Below are 21,785 nucleotides of genomic sequence, written 5' to 3'. Positions count from 1 at the left end.
AATGATCTTAAAATGGAAATTTATTATTTGTTGCACATAAAAATTGTTATTTTGGCTGAAAATGTGTCTTGATGTAACTCTGCTTATCTCTGCAGCATTATATTGAAAAATTAATCTGACCATTTGAACTTATTCAAAATAAAAGGATAAAATGGTAACTACAAATATATAAATCTGTGAAAAATCAGTATAAAATCTAACCTGTCACAGAAAATATTTAAAATTATCTTAAGGATTTTTCTTAGAAAATACCTCTTTAAATTCCTGATGATACAATGTTTCTGCTCGTTAGTTGAAGTGACAGTCTTTTCTCTGGCAAATATGAGTTGAGAGTTCTGAGCTTCTCTCTGATCTGGTAAAATTATCATTACCTAAAACATTGCAGGATATAGAAATCTGCATTTTCATTGCGTTACGAACTGACAGTTTCATGACCTACAACAAATAAAAGACATTTCATCTTTAATTAGCAAGCAACACATTATTGTCAGTTTTAACAGAAAAAATAGGAGAAGCATGTAGAAACTCAGTCTTTTTTGAGATATTACAAACTTAATTCTTTTTCTTTCATTTACTGTCTTCACGTTTAGTACATGCCACCCACTTCCACTACTCTTCCATCATTGGAAACTCAGGGTTTTTTTCTGTCCTCAGAATGAAATTAATTTATTCACCATTAAAACTCATTTTCGTGCTGAAATAGAAAGGAATTGGAAGGAAATTATCTCCTTGCATTAACCTTGAACTGTAGAAGAAGGTACTGTTACCTAGTGTGTAAAGTTACATACTAGGTAACATATGTTACCTAGCATGTAAACTAGGAGTTCAGTTACCCTAGGCTCATAATGTAGATAAAGAGGGAGAGATTGAGTCTTTCGAAAGATGATTCAGGGAAGGACCCAAATGTTGAGTCTTGTTTTGCTCCTCAGAAGAAACTCTTTATATGTGAGCTAGAATGGGACAGCAGCGACAGCCAATTCTGTATGTCACTTTCAGGACTGGATCCATGCAGCTGTGACCAGCTGACACAGCTCCTGGCTTTCCAGAATGGCCCTGGCTTTTCGTGAATCAATATTGCTGATGAATGGCCTCCAATAAGTCTATTTGTCTTCTGTTTTCTGTGAAGGGTTTTAATTTCCAGTAGAGTGAAGAGATTGCTTTACGATTTTATTGCAGTTTTTAAAAATACTTGCTTTAAACATATTTATCCCTCCTTCTGAGCTCCCATTCCATGATATTCGCCTCATCTGCAAGGCTTTCAAAAGTTAAAACTGTGTATTGAAATAAAACACAGAGACTTGTATTTCTGTTCTGACACAGCTATCGCAGGTAGCCAGCTTGAACACATCACACCTCAAAAGAACATCTGTGTCACGCTACTTACTGGACATGCATTTCAATGACAAACTGCAAAATTTGGGGAAAAAACTTAATTTTATCCACAAAAATCAAACAAATTAGTATCGTTCATGCTTTACATTGACATATTTCTTTGTCTAAAATTGAAAGCAGGTGTGGGTTGTTCTTTTTTTCTGAAAGAGCAGGGTTTATTGGTTTTGTACAAACAAGCAAAACATTATAATTTGTCTGGGCTTGAGATCTGCAGTGGTCATTCTTGTTAACGTCAATTAGGTTTTCTTTTAAGCTGGCACATTCTGGAACATTCTTCTGTCAGAAAGGTAGCTTTGTCAGGTTTATGTTCATTCTTGGAATTATATGTGCAAATTCTACATACTATGAACTCTGATCTTGTTAGTCCTTTACCTACTTTAATTAGTAGTTCAGGTAATTAGAGACATTCCCTTTACAAAAAAAAAAATCCTATGCTTCTGACCTCTTCAAACATAACGTTTACTTTTCCCATTAATCCTACCAAATGCATTTTATATTTTATACATTTTTATATTACACAAAAGATGGTTTAAAGACAGTCTTCATACCACAAAATCTTATTGCCACAATTTTCAAAATGCAATTATCAAGGCACTGTCAGATGATCAGACACAGGCAATTTGAGGGTCATTTCTTTTGAGTAAACCTTTTTAATTACATTGTATCACTGAATAATTTTTGGTTTAAAATCAATTAATTATATCACCTTTACTTACAGAATCAAGGGAAATAGTCATCAGATTAATTCACTTAACCATTATTGATAAACCAGTGACTTAAGTACCAGTGCAGATTAATTTACTGAAATACTTTTCTGTATTTCTATTTGTTAGATGCAATGGAGTGCATATTGGGTGGCTACCATTTTTGCTTTCCTTATGAGTGTGTAATAAATTTCTTGAACTTCTCTGCAAAGCTTTTTAATTTAAAGTGCATTAAAAGCATTCAAACATCAGCTGGAGAAAAAGGACCACAAACACAAGATCCAATTGCCACACTTGCTGTCTGAGAGAATGAGCTAAGTAATGAAATGACAGAGCTATTGGACCATCATAATGCACGCAAAGCATCGTATAACAGCTCTGTAGATGCATTGTAAGCTGAAACACAAAACTTCTGTCTCTCTGAGTGGCTAAGATGGATTGTGTTTGAAATGGAAGAAATAATTTATGATCAGATGAGAAAAATCAGCAAGCCAAGTATGGCAGTAATTGTGTTAATATAAGATTTTCAAGATAAAATACATAGATAGTTTAACAATGGAAGGGAAAAAATGAACATACCATCTAATTCAAAGGTAATTTTTATAAATTGTATTCACAAGTAAATTAGTGAGACTCTGGAGACTACTCTTAGAACAACTTGGATAATTAGGGGACTGCTCTAACTTGGAAACTTCTCTCTGGTAAGTTTCCAGTGGATGGTATCATATTCTTTCTTTACATCATATTCTTTCTTTACCTCTGTCATCCACCTGTAGCAGCAACAAACTTGGAATCAGAAAATTGTGTAAGATGTAATTTCTTCTTTCACCTTTTGCCTATAACTGTTCTTATTAAGCCTTCTGGAGGGCTACAACCTTTCTTATACAAATACTGACAGTAGCCTTTACTTCTTTTCTTCGGTATTTTCAAATTAAAAAATATTCTTTTAAAGGTGAAACAAAACACTGAAAGTTATTGTTAAGAACCCACCTTGAAAATGAGAAGTTTAAAAGAGAAAAATCAGTCAAAAGCAGTACTTTCTGTAGCACACAAATGATACAAAAGTCTCAAAGGAAGTACGACTGAAATTACTTTTGAAAATACACGTTTTAGAATAAAGCATATAAAACCCACTGTCAGCTATAGTGTTCCTTTCCTTTATTTGTGCTTTGGTAAAAATGTGCAGAAGTTTGGGGCAGATAGAAAAGAGAGAACTTACGTTATACATTGGCTCTTCAAAAAAACATGGAAAATCAATCTGATTTTTGTAGCTTTAAATGTTTTAGAGAAGGAAACATTTGTGGAGATTGTGAAATTCCCTTTGAAGAGTTTTTCTCAATAATTTTCTTTTGGAGGAAGGGAAGAGAGTTAGGTTTTCTCTCACAAACATGCCTGCTTTAAACGCATTTCAGCAGCACATATTCATGACCCATACTTTCTCTTGCTAGCTAAATTGCCAGCTGCTAGATGAGATCTCCCATTTAAATTCTTTAGGTGTTGGTGCTCTGACTGCATAGCTATGTTAACTGTATATATATTTTTTTAGAGTTCTATAGAATTACTTTAAATGCACAAAAGAATCAATAATAATGCAAACATAGCCTCAGCAGAGGGGTTAGAAAAGAACCGAGTCCCATCACCTGGAATCAATCATACATGTCACAGCATCTTAATATCTAACTCTATCTTGAAACACACAGGGCTTTTCTATCTCTACTAAAAGTGCTAAACTATTCCTGAAGTGTTTCAGTGGTTGCATGCCTTTTAATTTATGATCTAAATATAACCCTGGCCTCTTCATATCCATTTGTTTTCATGACAATGCCATCATGTAGCTTAAAATTCTTTCCTATTTGGAGGTGCATGTCACAGATGGAACACTAGCTCATTTATTCCTAGTAGTGGTCAATCTCTGATTTTTTAAGGTGCCTGTAGTTTATGGGCAACACATGTGAAGTTTCCATTCTGGAGCTTAATTCCATACTGTGCAATGAACTGATGCTTACAGAACTCTTTGATAAATCGAATACCCAGCTGTGAAAGGAATTGAGCAAAATGGGCCAACGTTACCATGTGTAACCTGCACCTCAGATTACAGGTTACAGTACAGGCAACTGCTAGCCTGGAACCCAGCCCCAGCATAGAAGGACTCTAAGAAGACACCATTTTTCACTTTGAACTATGCCCATTGCTCCCCTTCCTTAAGGTCTTTAAGTCCATAAAGTGTCTTTTGGCAATCTAATGATTTCTGCATAAGATTTGTAAAGCTACTATGGATTTAGCCTGCTTTTCTGTATAACACATCATTCTCTTTCACCAAACTAGCCATATATGAAACACAATACCTTATATTTTGCTAAATTGTTCCAGAAAGCTGTACCGTCTTGGCTGGTACAGTTTGATCTTCTGTTGTCACCCTTATTATTAAGTTCTGTGTCTAAGTTTCCATTTGGATTTGTCTGTATCTCATTGATTTTTCTTCTGCCTTTCTTCTTTAGATAAATGTCCAGGATTTTCTGCCCCTTTGAGGTATTTGAAAAATAACATGATTGAAGTCTGTAATCTCCTTTTTGATAAACTAGGCAGATTGAGCTTTTAAAGTCTCTTACTTTAAGAAAGTGTCCCTAACTCTCAGGTCATGCTTTAGTGGCTTTGTTCAGTACCTTTCCTAACACTTTAATGTCCTTTTAAAGCTTGGACACAGAATTTGATGCAATGTCCCAGAACTGGTCTCATTAATATCATATAAAGTAATAAGTGACCTTCATGCTTCCACGCCACTGGATAGTACAGTAGTGCAGTAAGAACTTTACCACAACAGTGCTGAGTCGTTCAACATGAGCTCTGAATCCTTCTTCAGACTCAATTGCTTTCTCCAACTCTGCCCATATTCTCAATTCATATATCTCTTCAAATCCTTCCTCTGCCTGTTTTAAACTGTTCTACCTAAATGGACTGAACTTAAGAAATGGTTTGTTTTCTTGTTCTCATCAATATTTATACCTCTGTAATTTTTTTATTTTTATTTTTTTTAATTCTTATTTTTAAATCATCAATGATTTTGTATTTTCTTTCCAGATCATAGATGGCAGTGCTGAACACCACTCTTACTACAACTGCCTATGGTACCTTTTGTCTAGAATTTAGGATGTAGGTGCTGATCTAGAGAAACTGCATCTTGTTTGTGCCAGGCTACTTCTTACTCTCTAATGTTTATATCCCACTGTAAATATCTGCAACTCGACCTGACGGTTTCTGACTCAAATATGACTTTTGGTAGGTCATGCACTATCACAGACCTGTGAATCAGTATGTTTTCCTAACTCATTCCATGAAATTCCAACTTGGCAGTCTTCACAGCATGATGTAAAGCTCATGTCTCCTCAGATTTTAGATGAACAGTGATTTAACAGACAGACTAGACCAAACACAGGAGTAATTATACTGTTCATGCCTGGTTTTGTATAACAGCTTATGAGGAACAAAACTTCTTATCCTAACTTTTGATAGTATAAATTCAGCCAGTCTCAAATGACTTTTTGAATACGTCGTTTGACAATATCTTCCATTTTTTTCTTGATTTTTGTCCACTACCTATGGACCGATTTAACTTACAATTATTTTTTTTATTTTAATTTCAAAACAAAATATTTTTAATTTTATTTTTTATTTATATATATTTATTAAAATTTTATTTTTAATTTTAAAAAGATAAATTATTTAGTAAGGCTTAATTTATATTGTAAAGATGTTCAGGACACATTCAGGAAACTGAAATAAAGTACTGCTTTAAGTCTGAAACTGAAACATAGTTTAAATCCTTATAACTGTTAGTAATGTTAGCCCACAGGAACAACACAGAATCACTACCAGGGCTAGCATTCTTGTTGGTAACTTTTCCTGTTAAGATGTGAATAGACCAGAAGACTGGGAGGTTTTAATCTCTCTCCAGTAAAATACTTCAGCAATGGGAAGTCTTTGCTGCCTCTACCTGTGAACAAAATGTACAGCTTTCCTTCTCAGTAATTTAAAGTTGCATAATGACTTCATGCTAATCACAGCTCTTGTAGCTCACTTTTGAATGCACCACAGGATAAAAGTTTTGCTGAGATTAAATTCTTATAATTCTGCCTGTTAGAAAATGTATGCACAAATACTTTAAAAAACTGTGACAGGTCAGAATAAATTCCCTCTAGAGGTGCGCAAAGCTGTTCCTGCAGTTATGCAATAGTTGTGTATCAAGGAGGAAGCTATGTACATTAATACTAAAAGGAGCTAAATTCTTACTTAATGAAAGAAGCGTAACTTTCTCTAACCATTTAACCAGAAAGACTTATTTTTCAGAGGCAATGTACCATAAAACTGAAAAATCCTTACTATGCAGAATTAATTTTTATGTTAATCTGTAAACAGAAAACCCGTTCTTTGCCACGTAGGCCTTCCTAAAATCCAATACTTTACTCAGGTTTTACTATATTACGAAGTCTTGCTCCTTTTCAGCTGGAAAAGAACTCCACAAGTCAGGTCACATAGGTGAAAATATTACTCATCCAACATTATTCTTGAAATACATGTTTTTGATTAAAGGTAATTTGAAAGGGCAGAACTCTGCAGTGCTCAGCCAGCTTTTACTTAGTAACACACCAAGCTAAGAAAAAGGGAAAACATTCCTTGAAAAAAATATTTAGTTACAAATTACAGCTGATTTCCAATATAAAACTTGCTTATACAAAATGTATAAATTATGCTGAATGTATTGTTTTCAGAAGCGGGCAATACAATTATTCAAATTATTCTGAGACTTTTAACTGACTAATGAAAGCAAATATTAATGATGCTATCATACAAAAGGTAAACGCCACTTTGAGAAAATCCATAGTCACAGCAATTACTATTTTTCCTATTCAGTATTAATTACCTTAGTTTCAGAGTACTCTATTCCATGACAACCCTTAAAAGTAACAACTGCAACAGAGAGATTTAGAAAGTGAAAAAAGAACAAACAAGTTCTCCATTCAGAGAAAGGGATCAATACTGAAGCTAACAATAAGCCTTCCTATATTTATGTTCTGGATAATTTATTTCTATCCAGAACAAAAATAGGGGATACATATATCCAGTAGGGTAGGAATTCTATATGGAATTCTCTGTACAATAGAAATATAACTTCTTTATAGAAAGAAATCTAAGTGTTTGATATATATATACACACATACACATATACATCTGTTTGCTACATATAGATGTATATACACAGTAATTTGATTCTCCTGCATTGCAAGCAGAAAGATCCAGCAAAGTGTAATTGGACTCTTGTATTTTATTTGCTTTCTAACCATGGTTAGAAAGCAAATATATAACGTGTTTTACAGAAATACGAATGACAATAAGTTGCAATGTGATGAATCAGATACTTTCAGAATGATTCGTAATGAAAATGATGCCAATAGGATAATTTCAGATTGAACTAGAAAAAGAATATGTTCAGTACTTATTTTCTCCGAAAGGAAAATACATTTTCCAGGTTCAGGGAGAAATAAAGAACTAGGTTAACTACTGAAGGAGAGTAAAGAAACATTGTTACTGAAAGGTAGTACTAAAAGACATAACAAAGTGTTCATAACAATTTAGAAATATCCAACAATTCAGGAATTTATGAACAATCTAGAAATATGCAACTCGACTTACACATAGAATAGAATAAACACTAGATAAGCAAATAAAAGGATTAATTGTTGACTCTCTGATTTCATTTAATATTACAATTAAAAGACTTGATTTCCAGTTTTAATGAAAATATGAGTAAACCACAGCATTCTAGAGGTTTCTATGTTCATATTCTCTGTGTGTCAAAATTTGTAATACTCAGGACTTAATAAGAAATAATTTTTTGATTTAAGATAATAAATCCAAATTTCAAATTTGAAGACAGATTTTTTTACCAGAAATTCTAAATGGGAGTTGCCATTTGTGATACACAGTGCAACTAAAGTTGTTGCAACTAAAGAAGTGCCAAAACTAACTTGTTCTGAGCAGTACAGCCTAGGGAGGAAAAAAATTACATTCCCAGGCTGCACTTAACATGGCATCTGCATACACATATACCTGTATAGAATTCTTCCATTTTGGAAGCCCATTCATTTTTAACAAGCAAAGTTCAGCGTAGCTTTTTGTTGGTTGGGGGTTTTTTTGGTTTGGGGTTTTTTGGTGGTTTTTTTAGTTAGAAAATTCCTAAGGGTTTTACATTATTTTACTTCTAAACAAAGGTATATTTAAGCATTTCTAAAAGAGTGAATTGACATTAATAGGAGACAAAGAAGTGGGTAAGTAAAAGAGATTCACATGCTTCTGCAAAAGATTTTTGACTAGAAGTCAGCAAAACCAGGAAAAGCTCTTTATCTTTTTTCAGACTCCAAAAGCCACAAAAGATTTTACTTGCACTGTGTATCACAACATTACTCACAATTTTATTTATGTATGTATCTACTGACTGTATTGTTTTTCAGTGGGTTGGACAGCACTCAAGGAAGTGTTCCACAACAATAAAGACCTTTTGTTGGGGTCCACATGTCTGATCACAGTGCCAATACTTTTCTCTCTTAGCTTGTGCAGAGCACACTTTGAAATGTCAGTGGGAGTTCTGCATGCATACGGAGAGGAGGCTATAGGAGGTGACATTTGCCGTGTGGTCCCGAGATGAAATTTTTTCCCTAAAATAGTTCCTTCAGTAAGTTGTTGGTTTTTTTCCAACACAGCAGTCACTTTTTTTTTTTTTTTTAGCAGGAAATGAACCTTTAAGACAATGTTGAAGAATACCATTTGCCAAAAGACAGTTTGAAATGTTGTGTTATGTTTAAATATCAACATAAAACATTGGCTGAACAAAAATTGGTGGTAGTAGTGCTATTCTATGAAAGATCCTTACTACTTTTTTTTTTTTTCCTCCTGATCTAGGCTTCTATTACACTACACAGTTAAACAGACCAATCTTAGAGCAGAGTCCAAATTATGACATTCCACATGCAGAGCTATTTGTGTAGATGACATTCAACTCTGTGATAATGGATTGGTTACTGTTGACTGGAAGTGTTACTAATCTCCATAAGTCATAAGGAAGAGGTAATAGCAATTTATAACTGTGCAGCTTAGAAAAATAAAATTTGCTTATAAAATGACAGATATAAAAAGGACTTACTGTTTCCATTTCCTTGCTACTACTATTTTTGAAGCATAAACTAGCTTGAAAGGCAATCTTAGCTTTCTATATCTTCTGTTCATACAAGAATTAACTGACTAACTGTGTAAAATTAAAGTTCCCCTAATAAAATCTCTTACAAAGTTTTTTATTCTCGTTTTTTGTTTGTTTGTTTTTCCTTGTTTTTAGCTTGGTAGCCACAAAGGAAACAGACAGTGCAAGATCTCGTAGCATGCCAATGTCACCATCTGATTTCCTGGATAAGCTAATGGGCAGGATGTCGGGCTATGATGCAAGGATCAGACCAAATTTCAAAGGTAATTTCAAACCTAAACTTTCAGGTTTTAAGTGTTTTCACACATATGCAGTTTCTGGAACAAATACAAAAACAAAGAAGTACACTCACGGGGAGGGGGATAAAAAAAAAAGGTCTCCTTTTGCCTTACTTTGCTATGACAGTTCATTTCAGTAGTAATATGCTCTATTCCTGCCACTTTCACAGCTGCCCAGATGCAGTCCTTCTGCAATTTCAGCTTATCACTAGATTTGAATTGTCTAATATGGTTTGGTGGTTTTTTTTTTCCTTTCCTGAAATGCTTGTTAATGGATTCAGATTCCCACCTTGGACTAACATATCCTGAAGCACTCCAGAAAGCAAGTTCTGTGAGAGGCCAAATCCTCATACCTACCTGATCCTAAGTAAAAGGAGTGTGTTCATGATATGACAATCAGAGTAAAGCTCAAGAGAGCCTTAGTTACCAAATTTATCACCAAATTAGATTCCTCACTCCTGTGCCCGAGTTGTGCTTTGAAATGGCAAAAAGGACCATCTTTCCTCTTGTTCCTTTCCCTGCTCTTAGTTCTCTACTGAAACTGCAGGTTCTCAATACCTGGAATTGCATCTTGCCATGTGCCTTTGATGCACTTGTAACAAAGGAGATTCAAACAAGACAAAGGAAATTAAAAAAAGATTGGAGGTCCATAGTCTGCAAATAAAATGATTACATCTTCTAAGGGTCTTAGCACAAACCATATTATCCAGACCCAGGCATACTACAGTACTGAATGAGGGATTATAGAAACTATATTATTATACAAGCATACAAACTATTATATAGACAAAAACTACCCATTCTAATTGTTGCAGTCCAGGAAGTTTAGGCAAATTTAACTTTTTTTTCAGAATGTCAAGAGTTCCGATAATGTAGTGGAACTATATTTAACTTTATTTCTGAATCTTTAAATCAAGTTATCAGTCTTTAAATTCTCCAGAATATAAATATTTTGAAAGAGTAAAACTATTGTGATTAAAAATTATGTTATTCTTACTTTTTCTTACTGCCTATCTTCTTGAGTCCGAGAGATTCTCTTAGCTCTAACATTCACTATGAGGTGGGGTTTACTCCATATTTACTACAAAAAAATTTCTTCAAGCAGACAGGCCTTCCTCCTCTAAGTCATCTGTAACTACCTTTCCATCTTAACTCTTATTCAGCACCTTTCTGACACCTTCAATACCCAGAAATGTAAGGGGTTGTGACTCTAAAGCCATTGCTATTTACTGGTTTTGCCTGAATTTGCCCAGGCTGATTCATAAGGACCAAATAAGTAGTTGGTCAAATTACTGCCTCATCAGTAAGCCATAAACATTTGGTATATATATATAAACTTGTTACCCATGTTTCACTGCAGCTGGAGATGCCTTGCTCTTAATAAGTTAGCAGTGCTGATATTTCTTAGAAAATGAGAAATGTGCTCTGGAAATTCAAACACATCACTAAAAGATTCACAACAGTGTTCAATATCCCTGATGACCATACAGAATAAGTCCCTTGGGCTTTCCTTGCCAGAATGACTTTGAAGCATATTCCATTGCCAGGCTTCCTGGAGGATTAACGTATCAAACAATATTAGCAAAGTAATGCAAAACATTGTATTTCTAAAATTACTTTCTTATATGAATGGTAGCTCTTACATTGTTTTTGCTCCTTATTAAAGTTACTCTGACTTGTTGCCACAGTATACTTTTTAGCACGCAATCTGCAGGTTCAACCTAAGGTAAAGCTGTGCTGGACAGAAGACCTCAGGCAAAGCCCAGGCACTGCAGTTTTTCTTGTTTTTTCTTTGAGTCTCCTGAAGACCTACAAACACGTGTTTAAAAATGAGGAGTTTACAGTTTAGCTGTTGATTTGGAGATTGGATTTTGGCATTTGTCATGGACGCCACGTAATCAGTCTTCTAATGGGGCTACAGCGAAGAATAGGCAGATGGTTTAGAGATTAGCAAATTGAAGACTGTGCCTCCTGAAAGTATAATTCAAAAGACTTAGAGCCTTGTTTTGTAACTATTGAAATTTAAAGAGACAAAACTAATTTGACATTGTTCTTTTTCAAAAAGTGCACATTCTAAATCTTCTAGACAGCTATGCAGTTTGAACAAATCTGCCCAGAATGATTCAGACCTATCACTAAGAATAAGTATCACCTTAAGTGACTTTGCCACTTTCTGGTTAGTTTTATTAGTCCCAGAACAAGTGCTGGAGCTTAATGCCTTTTTGAGTATTTAATCTAGCAACAGTTCTAAAGAAACAGAATGAGTACTAGTACGAGAACTCAGATAATTTTAAATCATTTGTCTTTCCAGTAAAATCCCTATGTAGACATGATTTTAGACTACCAATTTGTCATAATTAATCTTGGTCAATAACACGTAATTACATATTTTGTCTGGGTGCTCTGCTTTTGGATAAGGAATTCTGTATATCTGGTTTTGTTCAACAGAAATAATATAGAAGTAGTAGTATTTATTTATCTATGTAATAAAATAGAAAATTTAAGAACTCTTGTAAAATCTTTGTTCCAGTTGCAAAATATTTTTATTTTCAGTACATCAAACCCATAGCAAGATGCTTCCATTACTAAGCTGTTCCATGTCCCAATATATATCTGTTCCTGCAAATATGGGAAATACGTCACTGTCTTTCAAATTTTGATGCAATTATGTAATCCATGTGCAAAAATTGTCATGGCCTCAAGATACTCAGAATTAACCTGATACAGAAGAGATGTTATATTTTTAAATCTATACAGCACAGGTTGCACCACTGATAAAAATCCATTAAGGTGGAAATTTGGGGCTTTACATAGGAAAGAACAAAGCATTCTTTGCCCTGGTACTGCCAAACAGTATTCAATTGTTAGTTTAGGAACTTCTTAAGGCACGACTTAACTGAAAATATTAGTTTAGATAAATGTGTTATTCTGAGACATGGAGGAAAACAATTACTTTCTTTTGATGTTCACAAATTTTATATTTATGTATCACTCTGTACAATACACCTTTTCCAGTGTGGAGAGTCCTGTTCTACTTAAGCTGGTTTTGTGTGAAGCATTTCATAGAATTTGTGATCCTTGTTTGACATCTTGACATCTCTTTTCTCCCTAATATACCCTTCTGAGGCAGACAGAGAAGAAATTTTGAAGTATTCAAGAAGGAAGTTGATGATCTGCTTATATGGGAGTTAATTTTTTTTAATGTATTTCTTTGCATTCTCCTAACTTTATTGATTACAGAGCATACTTCCAGAGAACCATCCATAATGTATGTTGCCCTACTTTCCTGCATGGAAATCGTTAATTTTGATCCCATCAGTAGGAATGTATAGTAAGCATTATTTGGCATTTGGGAATTTAATCAAATATTTCATTGCTTGATAACTCAGTATTTTGTGATTTTTCCGCACCTCCTTGTAGTCAGCTTTATATACAATCACCCTAAATAATCTTACAGCAGAAGTGGAATTCTATTGCCATGTCTTCTTTTCTAGTTCATAAATACCGAAACACAAAGATTCAGTGCAGATCCGGTGGGGAATTCACCAGCAGTTACCTTGCACTTTGAAAAATAGCTGTTTATTCCTAACATTAAAAAACTTTAAAGCAAAAGGCATATAAAAGGACTTTCTCTCACATCAAGACCAATATCCTTAAAAAGCTTTCAACAAAAGATCATGTTGGAAAGTTTTTGGAACTCCAAATAAACTATTTTAATTAAATTAATTATGTTAGGATTAAAAATGATATTTATTTTATCGCCTTTGTCCACACGGTCATCAGCTCTTTCAGTGAGCTTCAGTAGATCTGAGAGATGTTATTCCAGCAAAAATAACAAAAATAATATTAATCCACATGTCTTAACCAAAACAGTTCTCATCATTTTAACCAGTCTAACCAGTACAGAGGTAAGGTTCACAGGCATAACGTTCATTGTCAATGTCATCCACCATCATACCTGAAGTCTTTTTCTTTTTTAATTCAAGTTATACTTGCTGAACATGGTACACATTTCCACTGATAACAAAACTGACACCAGCAATAGCTGACTTACAGTGATTTGTATTTCCACAATTTTGCAAAGATTTTTATACTGTCTGGCTTGATATCACCTCAGCCTGTCAGTTTGTTCCTGTTCACTTAGTCTGAAATGTCTTCTACAGTCCTCATACAAATCTTCCATCAGAATGGCTCCAGTATTTGACACAGCTAGCAATTGGAGACAAATGCTGCTAAGAAGACTACATTTAGTTTTTATGCTCTGACCTTCTTCACTTTCATAGATACTTTTATATCTTAATCATCTACTCCTGACTTCACCTTCCAGGTCTTGGCAGGATTCTATTTTTAATGCCTTGCAGATAGTTATCATCGTTAGCTTTTCCACCTCTATTGAGTTTCAGCCCCATTTTTTTTCCTCCTTGTCTTTAATCTATGTTCAACTTGCCTGAGATCCTATGTTTGAATATGACTTCCAGTTTTAACAGCATCATTTATTCTTTTTAACCATGTTTTGGGAAGTTAATTTTTACTTTCAGCACAGTATCTTTGATCTCTAAAACATTTGCAAGCTGCTTTTAGCTTATCCTTTTATGGTCTATTTAACTAGCTGCTAACTGTATTTTTGTAATGATGCTTTTGAAATTAAGCATCAGTGTTGTAGCGATTTAGGGCTTTTTCTTTATAAAAGCAACCATGCTTGCTGATATAGCAAACTTACTCTTTATAGCATAGTACTATTTTAAACAAGATAGTATCATACCAAATTTTAAATGTTGACAAGTGCTACAAGATGAAAGCATTTAAAAGGATAGCTGCCTTGCAAACAAATTATCTAACATAGCTAGTAAGTACAGTTTTCTCCCTGATGGTTTTTAGTGGCTCTGCCTTTGTTTGTCTCCCTTGCTTTTTCTTTTTCCCTTGATCCTTTTCAGGAGTTGTCAATGTCAAACTTTTACTGAATTCTAAGTAGTACTGGATATGCTCAACAGCTCTTAATTAACCAAGTAGCGAAGCGAAAATAGCATCAAAGTGACTGCAGAGTGATGCCTCCTTACCTGAGAATTCTGCTCCATAGGTGTAGTCTTGTGTATTACAATGGCTGAAGTAGTGATGTTGCAATTTCTATACAGTACCTCCAAATCATTATTCCTGTGAGGAAAGCAAGCTGGTTGTTCCAAGTTGTGTCCTGTTGGCAGAAATTTTAATGGATGTTCTGATTCTTCAAGTATTTAATATCAAGTTCATTGGTCACATTAAGTTTTGCTAGTTGCAAACCACCAGCAGTGGCAGAGGAGCTTCTTACTTCAGCAACCCTAAAAAAGATATATTACATAAAGGTTTGTAAGACCAGTCCTCAAATTCCAGATATACATCTTTCATTATTAGAGACTTTACAACTGAGGAAAAAAACCCTAAGGGGTTCTCTGGTGCTGAACTGGATTATCAATATAAGAATATTAAGGTGCAGCAGGGTGACAAAAAAACTTGTGATGGAAAAACCTTGTTTCTGCTGTACACAGACGGAAATTGATAAGAAATAATGGAGAAATCAACACACTCTACCACAATGCCATTTTTACAGAGACTTTCAGAGAAATAATTTAAAACCTTTTCCATAAAGAGACAATTCATTGTTCAGTTATCATTATGACTGCTCTGCCACTACTGATACTTCACAAATGCAAGATAAGGCAGAGCAATGTTTAACTGAAGACCCATAGTAACAGAAAATTCCATTTAAATGGATTCTTAACCATTTTATGGATTTAAGAGAAATGAGAATAGAATCTATGTCATTCTTTCTTATCCACATTTGTTCCTGTAAGCAGTAGAGATAAGAGCAGCAATAAGGTATTTCTGTTACCAGTTATGACATTAAAGGTAGCAGCTGTCTTGAGTGAAGAAGGTCACTTTTTACCCTAATTGTTGTAAGAAGTGACATACAATGCTCACAGAAACACTCATAAAAATATTTTTTATTATATATTTCAAATAGGATGCTGATTCTTTTGCACAGAATCATCTGTGCAAGTTTATAATGAACCTTCTGTCTTATTTTTAATGCTAGAAGTGGCCAGTCAAGTAGTGTACATTTGAGAAAAATCGAAAGGAAAGTTATTAGAAATCATTCATTTAATTGTGCATTAAATGAGTTGTGAATGTAGCATTATTTCCTCCTAAGTCAATAAACATTGTTTCATAATGGTTTATAGTTTACAGTCATTCAATAAGCAATGATTCTGGAACAGGGACTGGTGTTTATTTTCTTTTGCAGGCCCTCCAGTAAATGTCACATGCAACATATTTATAAACAGCTTTGGATCCATTGCAGAGACAACCATGGTAAGATATTTTACCTCAAGCAGTGTTTAAAGTTCAAGTTAAATATGTTCAATGAGCTCAAAAGCTAACTAGGGCTTCTTTTCACCTGGAACTAAATGAAGAAGGAAATCCACTTCTAAGAACAGAAAGTGAGAACATTTAATTTGGTAATTGATTTTTTCTAACAGAAAAACCATCATTATACCATCAAACACACAAGTAAAAGTAAAGTCAAGGGTTGCTTTTTTTTTTTTTTTTATTTCTCCATAAATTCTTTGACAGTTGTAATGAACTCTTTTTTTTCAATTTGACAGGTATCATTTCCCATAGTGTTCCACCTTTCTAACCTCAAAAATGTCATTAAGTTGCTTTGTTATTAAGATGTTATAATTTCATTATATACAGTGCATATAGGGATGTATACTTTATTTTAAAAGTCCTTCTTCCATAGATCCATTGCACAGAGGTTATAGAATAACTGAAACAGTGATCTGTTATATAAAATTTCATTATGAAATCTAAGAATGGGGTAAATATAAGTGGATTTCCTGCTTTTTGTACATATGCTTGTAATTTGTCTATTAAGGAAAGGCAGAAGGTAGAGTGCAAAAGCACCAGAAATTTTAAGAAAAGAAGGAGAAAGAGAGGTCAAAATCTAAAAATAGTAAAACTAGATACTGAACTGCGAACCAAAAAAACCCCCAGATTGTTTAATCTTATTTAACAGTTGAAACATACATGCTAATAACTTGGAGCACAGATTTACTCATTAAAATTTGGTGAAAGAGGAGATATAAGCATTCCTTCTCCATACAAGTGGCTCACAAATTTTTAAGAAAGGCAAATAAACACCTTTTAAAACAATTACGTATTAATTTGGGGACCAAGTATTAAAATACAGAGATGAAGAAAGAAGTTTGAGAGTTTGTAAAATCCATATGTAGTAAATGCTTTGAAATCCCAACAATTTCAAGGATCAGGATATGTACTTGGAATGACAGAACACAGAATAAAAATAATTGGTATAGCAAAAAAACCAACCAACCAACCAAAAAAAACCCACTAAGCAAAAGCCATCCCTCTGAATTAGCAATAAGAGCACAAATGAGACCTTTGAATGTAGCCATGGACCTAGAGTTAGAAAATCAATAACATAAATTCATAAATGCAAAGTGATATTCACAGCTGCCTGATATTTACCTGCCTTGGAACATAGCGGTGGATGTTACTGAGAGACACAGATGAATTTTTTCAGGTAGAAAATTACTTTAATTTGTATTTGGGTGCCTTGCCAGATTGCAAATCCCAAACAGATTGACATGGCATCCAAGGAGATTTATTCAGGTTTGATCAGAGGACTAAGCAATACCCACAGGATTAGAATAGTGCTCCACAGCTACTTTTAAATGGAAAGAGGATGCCTGAGTTCACATCGCAAATGTATTTTCTCTCCAAAAAAAAAGAGAATTATAAACATTTCTTTTCAGTGTAAGTGTTAGTACAATACTTCTATTTTATAATTAAATTACATTCTTTTCCCTGTTGCCTTGCAAGCAAATTAAAGCAGTCAAGATAGACTACAATCTGGTTTGTAACAAATGGTTCCAGACAGTACATTATAGAAAACACCAAACCTTGTCAGAACCACAGGGGGGTTCATTCTGTAGATGATATGCATTCAAAAACTAGACAATTAAACACAACCTCAAACTTAGGACAACTGCTGCCTTCATGATGCTGGTATTCTGTTTATAATTCACTGATACAGTCCACAACTGACTTTTGTTTATGGTCCGCAGTTGTTGACCTCTCAGACACTCAAATCTTCCTTTGCAGAAAAGTAAATGCTTTTCTATAGGTAGGACTTTCAACTTCATATTTTATTAGCTTTACCTCTCCCCAACACTGAAGATTAATATCTTAAAATTACAATCAAACCCATATTTCATTATTTTACAAACTGAATTTCTGCATTGCTGAACAAGTTATTTCACTGCAGTTCAGTATCTTAACAATTATCACTATTTTACCAATTTTATTTACTGCAGTCCTTAAAATTCAGGTACTTAAGTCTTAATATTTATTCTAAATCTTTATGCATAGAAGGGCTCATTCGAACAATATATTAGTTAGAATATACTAGAATACTTTTGCTTTCTTGATAGATACCTTTTTCCAAACTGTAAACAAAAAAGCTTAAGTAATCAACACATGCAAAACAAAACTGGCCACTAAGTGGTACCTTGAAGTGTCGCTGGTATTTAAAACTACCAGCTAAATAATGGGTTATGCATATAATCTATTAGCTTTAAAGAAGTCCGAGTACATCAAGCCACATCCTTCACTGTCGTTGTAACTGCTTCTGGCAGTAGGTCCCTTTCTCCCGTCTCTAGTTTTCTAGTTCTCTCATTGACGACCAAAATCTTTGAGCTCCCTCTGCTGCCTCGGTTACATATAACACAGTAAGCAGTTACAGAAAAACAAAGGGTTAAAAAAAACAGGATTGGCTGCAAAATAGCCCTTTGCCCACTTTACATTACCAGACGTTATAGTTCTCCATAAGGAAGAGGAGTTTGTCGGTGGGCAAATGGGGATGTACAGTGTGCAGCAGGAATCAGCTTTCAGGCCAGCAGATACTCTTAAACTCATCCGCACAGGGTCTAGCAGATCGGGAGAGACAGCCAAACCAGAAAAAAAGTAGCTGAATTTGGCTTGCAGCTTGTTACTTCTGTAAATTGGTTTGTTCTTTTTCTTTTTTCTTTTTTTTTTTTCTTGTTTTTTACATTTCATTCAACTTCTTTGGAGTATGCATTACAGTTGGAGTATGCGTTACAGTTATTTCATATTACCTTTCTTTGTCTCAAAAGACAAACTGGATGGTTCATAGCAAGGAAAAGACATGCCACCTCTTGCTAGAAAGCTGAGATTCCAGTTGAACCTAGGTAATTTTAAGTGATCATATGAGGAACTTAATTTGTGTCATGTATGCTCTAAGGAGGCAGAAAAAAGTAAATCACAAAACTGAAAACTCCCTTAAAATTTCATCATTGATACCATTTAGGATGCAGCCTATTGAGCCAAATGGTAGTACCAGATCTGTATATGTTTTGACAATATTCACAAAGTGAGGATTTCACACTTGTCCTGTAGCCAAGTAAAACTCTTCTTGCTTCGCACATAAAAAGGAAAACATAGATCTAGTCTCATTCTTCACATTGCTACTACTCTTTTTCTCACATAAGGATTTAGAAATCTTAAAAAATATGAGATTAAAAAAATATGGAAGCTCAGAATAAAATTACTCTTTCATTACATGAAATTGACATCACATAATTAACAAATTAACATCTGAAGTCTTTTATTTAAGGCAAATAGTGACATATGTAAGAAGACTTAACCTTAAAAATGATAAACCAGTCAGATTGTTTGGTAATGTTAAGTTAAATATATATTGGCAATATGGAAACCATATCCTACAGGAAACCAAATAATTTGGTTATTGGTCCACCGGAACTTAAATTTCAGGGTTTATCACAACATCCTCAAAAGTTTTTTACAGAGGTGTTTTGTAGCTCAAGCTGTGATCAGCTTGTATTTGCACGGTATCTCCTAATGCAAAGAGATTTCCTGATTGTTAAGAGCAGGGTCATATACATTGTTGGCAGTTACCAATAAAATAAAAAGAATACATTATGGTCTTACAGGATGAGCACAATATCAATGCCAACATTTTCAGATACAGATGTTCAGAGGCAAAATACTGAATGCATGAATCAGAAGCTACAGAATAGTTAGGGTGGGGGGTGGGGAGCGGCTAGTAGATTATACCAAAAAGCCTCTTTTTAATTCAGTAAATATGATTGACCAACTTCCTCAAGGTTTTCTGGGTTTTAAAGCTCAGGAACAACACCTTGATCTTAAAGCAGATTTACAGCAGTATTTACTAGGTACATATTAATATGCCTAGCATAATGCACATGCTAAAAGTGCATTGAAAGGGACACTCACTGAGAGACATAATGGCAAATGAGAACAGTGCAGACAATTAACACATTAAAAACCATTTGTCCGTTATTTGTTTCTGCCACATTTTTGCTGATGGGTATTTCTTGACTCAGTCTGAAAAGAACTGTGTTATCCTGGATGTTGCTAGGAAGTAGGTGAGAGATCTTCCTGTACTTCCAGCACTAATAAGATCATCTTACATTTACAAATGAAATGCTCTTTTAGCCCACATTAACCCATTTTTGACCCATTGTAACTACTTTCTTTTCACAAGTCTCAGATCTTTAATTTCATTAGCTTCAACTTTCTTCAAGTGAGCATTTCTGTTTATGTTCTATTCTATCTACTCTACATTGTCTTTAAGAAAAGTGTTCACTTGTATACCTTGCAAAGCTTAATGCTGAAGATTTTCACCAATTTTGTCTAAATGAATCATTTAGTTGATTGTCTCAAATACAAGGAGATATATGCCTGCCTTTAGTGAAAATATGCTAAAAAGTTCTGTGTAATGAATATAGCAGTGTGTTAATACTGAAGTGACAGGCAGGAATATCCACATTGCACAATTTTTAACTCAGGTGAGTGAACATGCAATAAAGGCCACTATACAGTTTCAAAATTACAAAAAAAACCAACAACAAACATTCAATTTCTTTCCCCTATTTGACCATAAACTTCCTTATATCAAGGCACAGAGAAGTCAGGAGACTGTTCTTGTATAAGTTTGGAAGGCAAATTATTTAACATCCTTTATTTTATCATAAACTTGCCTCTGCCACCCTGAGCCTGGGTCACAGAGTCAGGAGTAGACAGAGGTTTTTAAAATCCTAGCAGGTCTACAACTGTCCAGTTTGTTACATGACCAGACTTATTCAAACAAACCTCCGTGCTGAACATGCATTCTAAGCAGACAGTATCATTTCACCCTCCACAGATTTCCATATTTCCTATTTTCCATATTGTACAGAAATTCTATAGAATGCAACCAAAGTGTGCTTGAAAAAGTACGTTGTGATGCATACAGAGTGTGAACTAGCAAACAAATAGCATCCCTTTGTTTCAAATTAAAGAAAAAGAAAAAAAAAGACCTGTATCAGTTGACTTTAGGAGTAGCAGTGGAAAATATTGTTTTGTGCAGTTGTGCTCTGAAACTTTAGTCTAGGACAACTTTTTAGAAGGGAGTCTTGGAATTCCGATACTGTGTGGTAGAAGATATCAGGTAAAATGCTGGCTGGTATTATAACAGCGCAACAGCATGATGAAGCAGAAAGAGACAAGGAAATGTCAGGCAAAGGTAATGTCATCCATCTCACCAACTTAGAAGGTGTGGCATGGTGCCAACTCCTTGCAAAAGCTGATCAATAGCGCATTTTTCATATCATTAAAGGGTGTTGAGGAGAAGAGGTGTTTCCAGGTGCCCATTACAAATGACACAATTGGAGCTGTGCACTAAAACATGAGGGTCAAGTACCTGATTTACTCATACACTGTAACAGATGGTGCAGCAGATGGATAGGTTGGGTGACGCTATGCATAGAAAGGACTAGTACAGGTGATACTGCACATAATGGTTATCAGATACCAACAGGTGAATCTCCAGATCTGGGGAAATCTGGTTCCCTACGAACACCGAAAATCACCCTTACACAAGTCACAAATGGGGAGAAATAATCTCACTGTGGTTATCTCCTGGCTTCTGGGAAGCTTACAAGGATGATTGTACTATTCTATACCTCTTCCTAACCTTCTCTTCCTGTGTTATAAGCTAAGACTATTCCTGTATTCTTTTCTGGCATCTATGTTGGATTTTTTTCTCAGGAAATAACTCCAGCC

The 21,785-nt window shown here is 34.5% G+C and overlaps 1 protein-coding gene across 5 annotated transcripts in view; it reads left to right on the top strand.

The window, feature by feature from the left end:
* GLRA3 (glycine receptor alpha 3) overlaps positions 1–21,785 on the top strand; it is a 91,655-nt gene that overhangs the window by 11,856 nt on the left and 58,014 nt on the right. For 4 of the 5 annotated variants that reach the window (XM_037389949.1, XM_037389940.1, XM_037389923.1 and 1 more), the window contains exons 2-3: positions 9,481–9,608; positions 15,901–15,968. In XM_037389949.1, the coding sequence (XP_037245846.1) occupies positions 9,481–9,608; positions 15,901–15,968 (196 nt within the window). The remainder of the gene's footprint in view (positions 1–9,480; positions 9,609–15,900; positions 15,969–21,785) is intronic. The other variant, XM_037389932.1, reaches the window with a different exon arrangement.

Source organism: Falco rusticolus, chromosome 1 (genome assembly GCF_015220075.1).
Source record: "Falco rusticolus isolate bFalRus1 chromosome 1, bFalRus1.pri, whole genome shotgun sequence".
NCBI classification, from domain to species: Eukaryota; Metazoa; Chordata; class Aves; order Falconiformes; family Falconidae; genus Falco; species Falco rusticolus.
The sequence above is the reverse complement of the archived record's forward strand: the minus strand, read 5'-3'. Positions and strand labels throughout refer to the sequence as shown.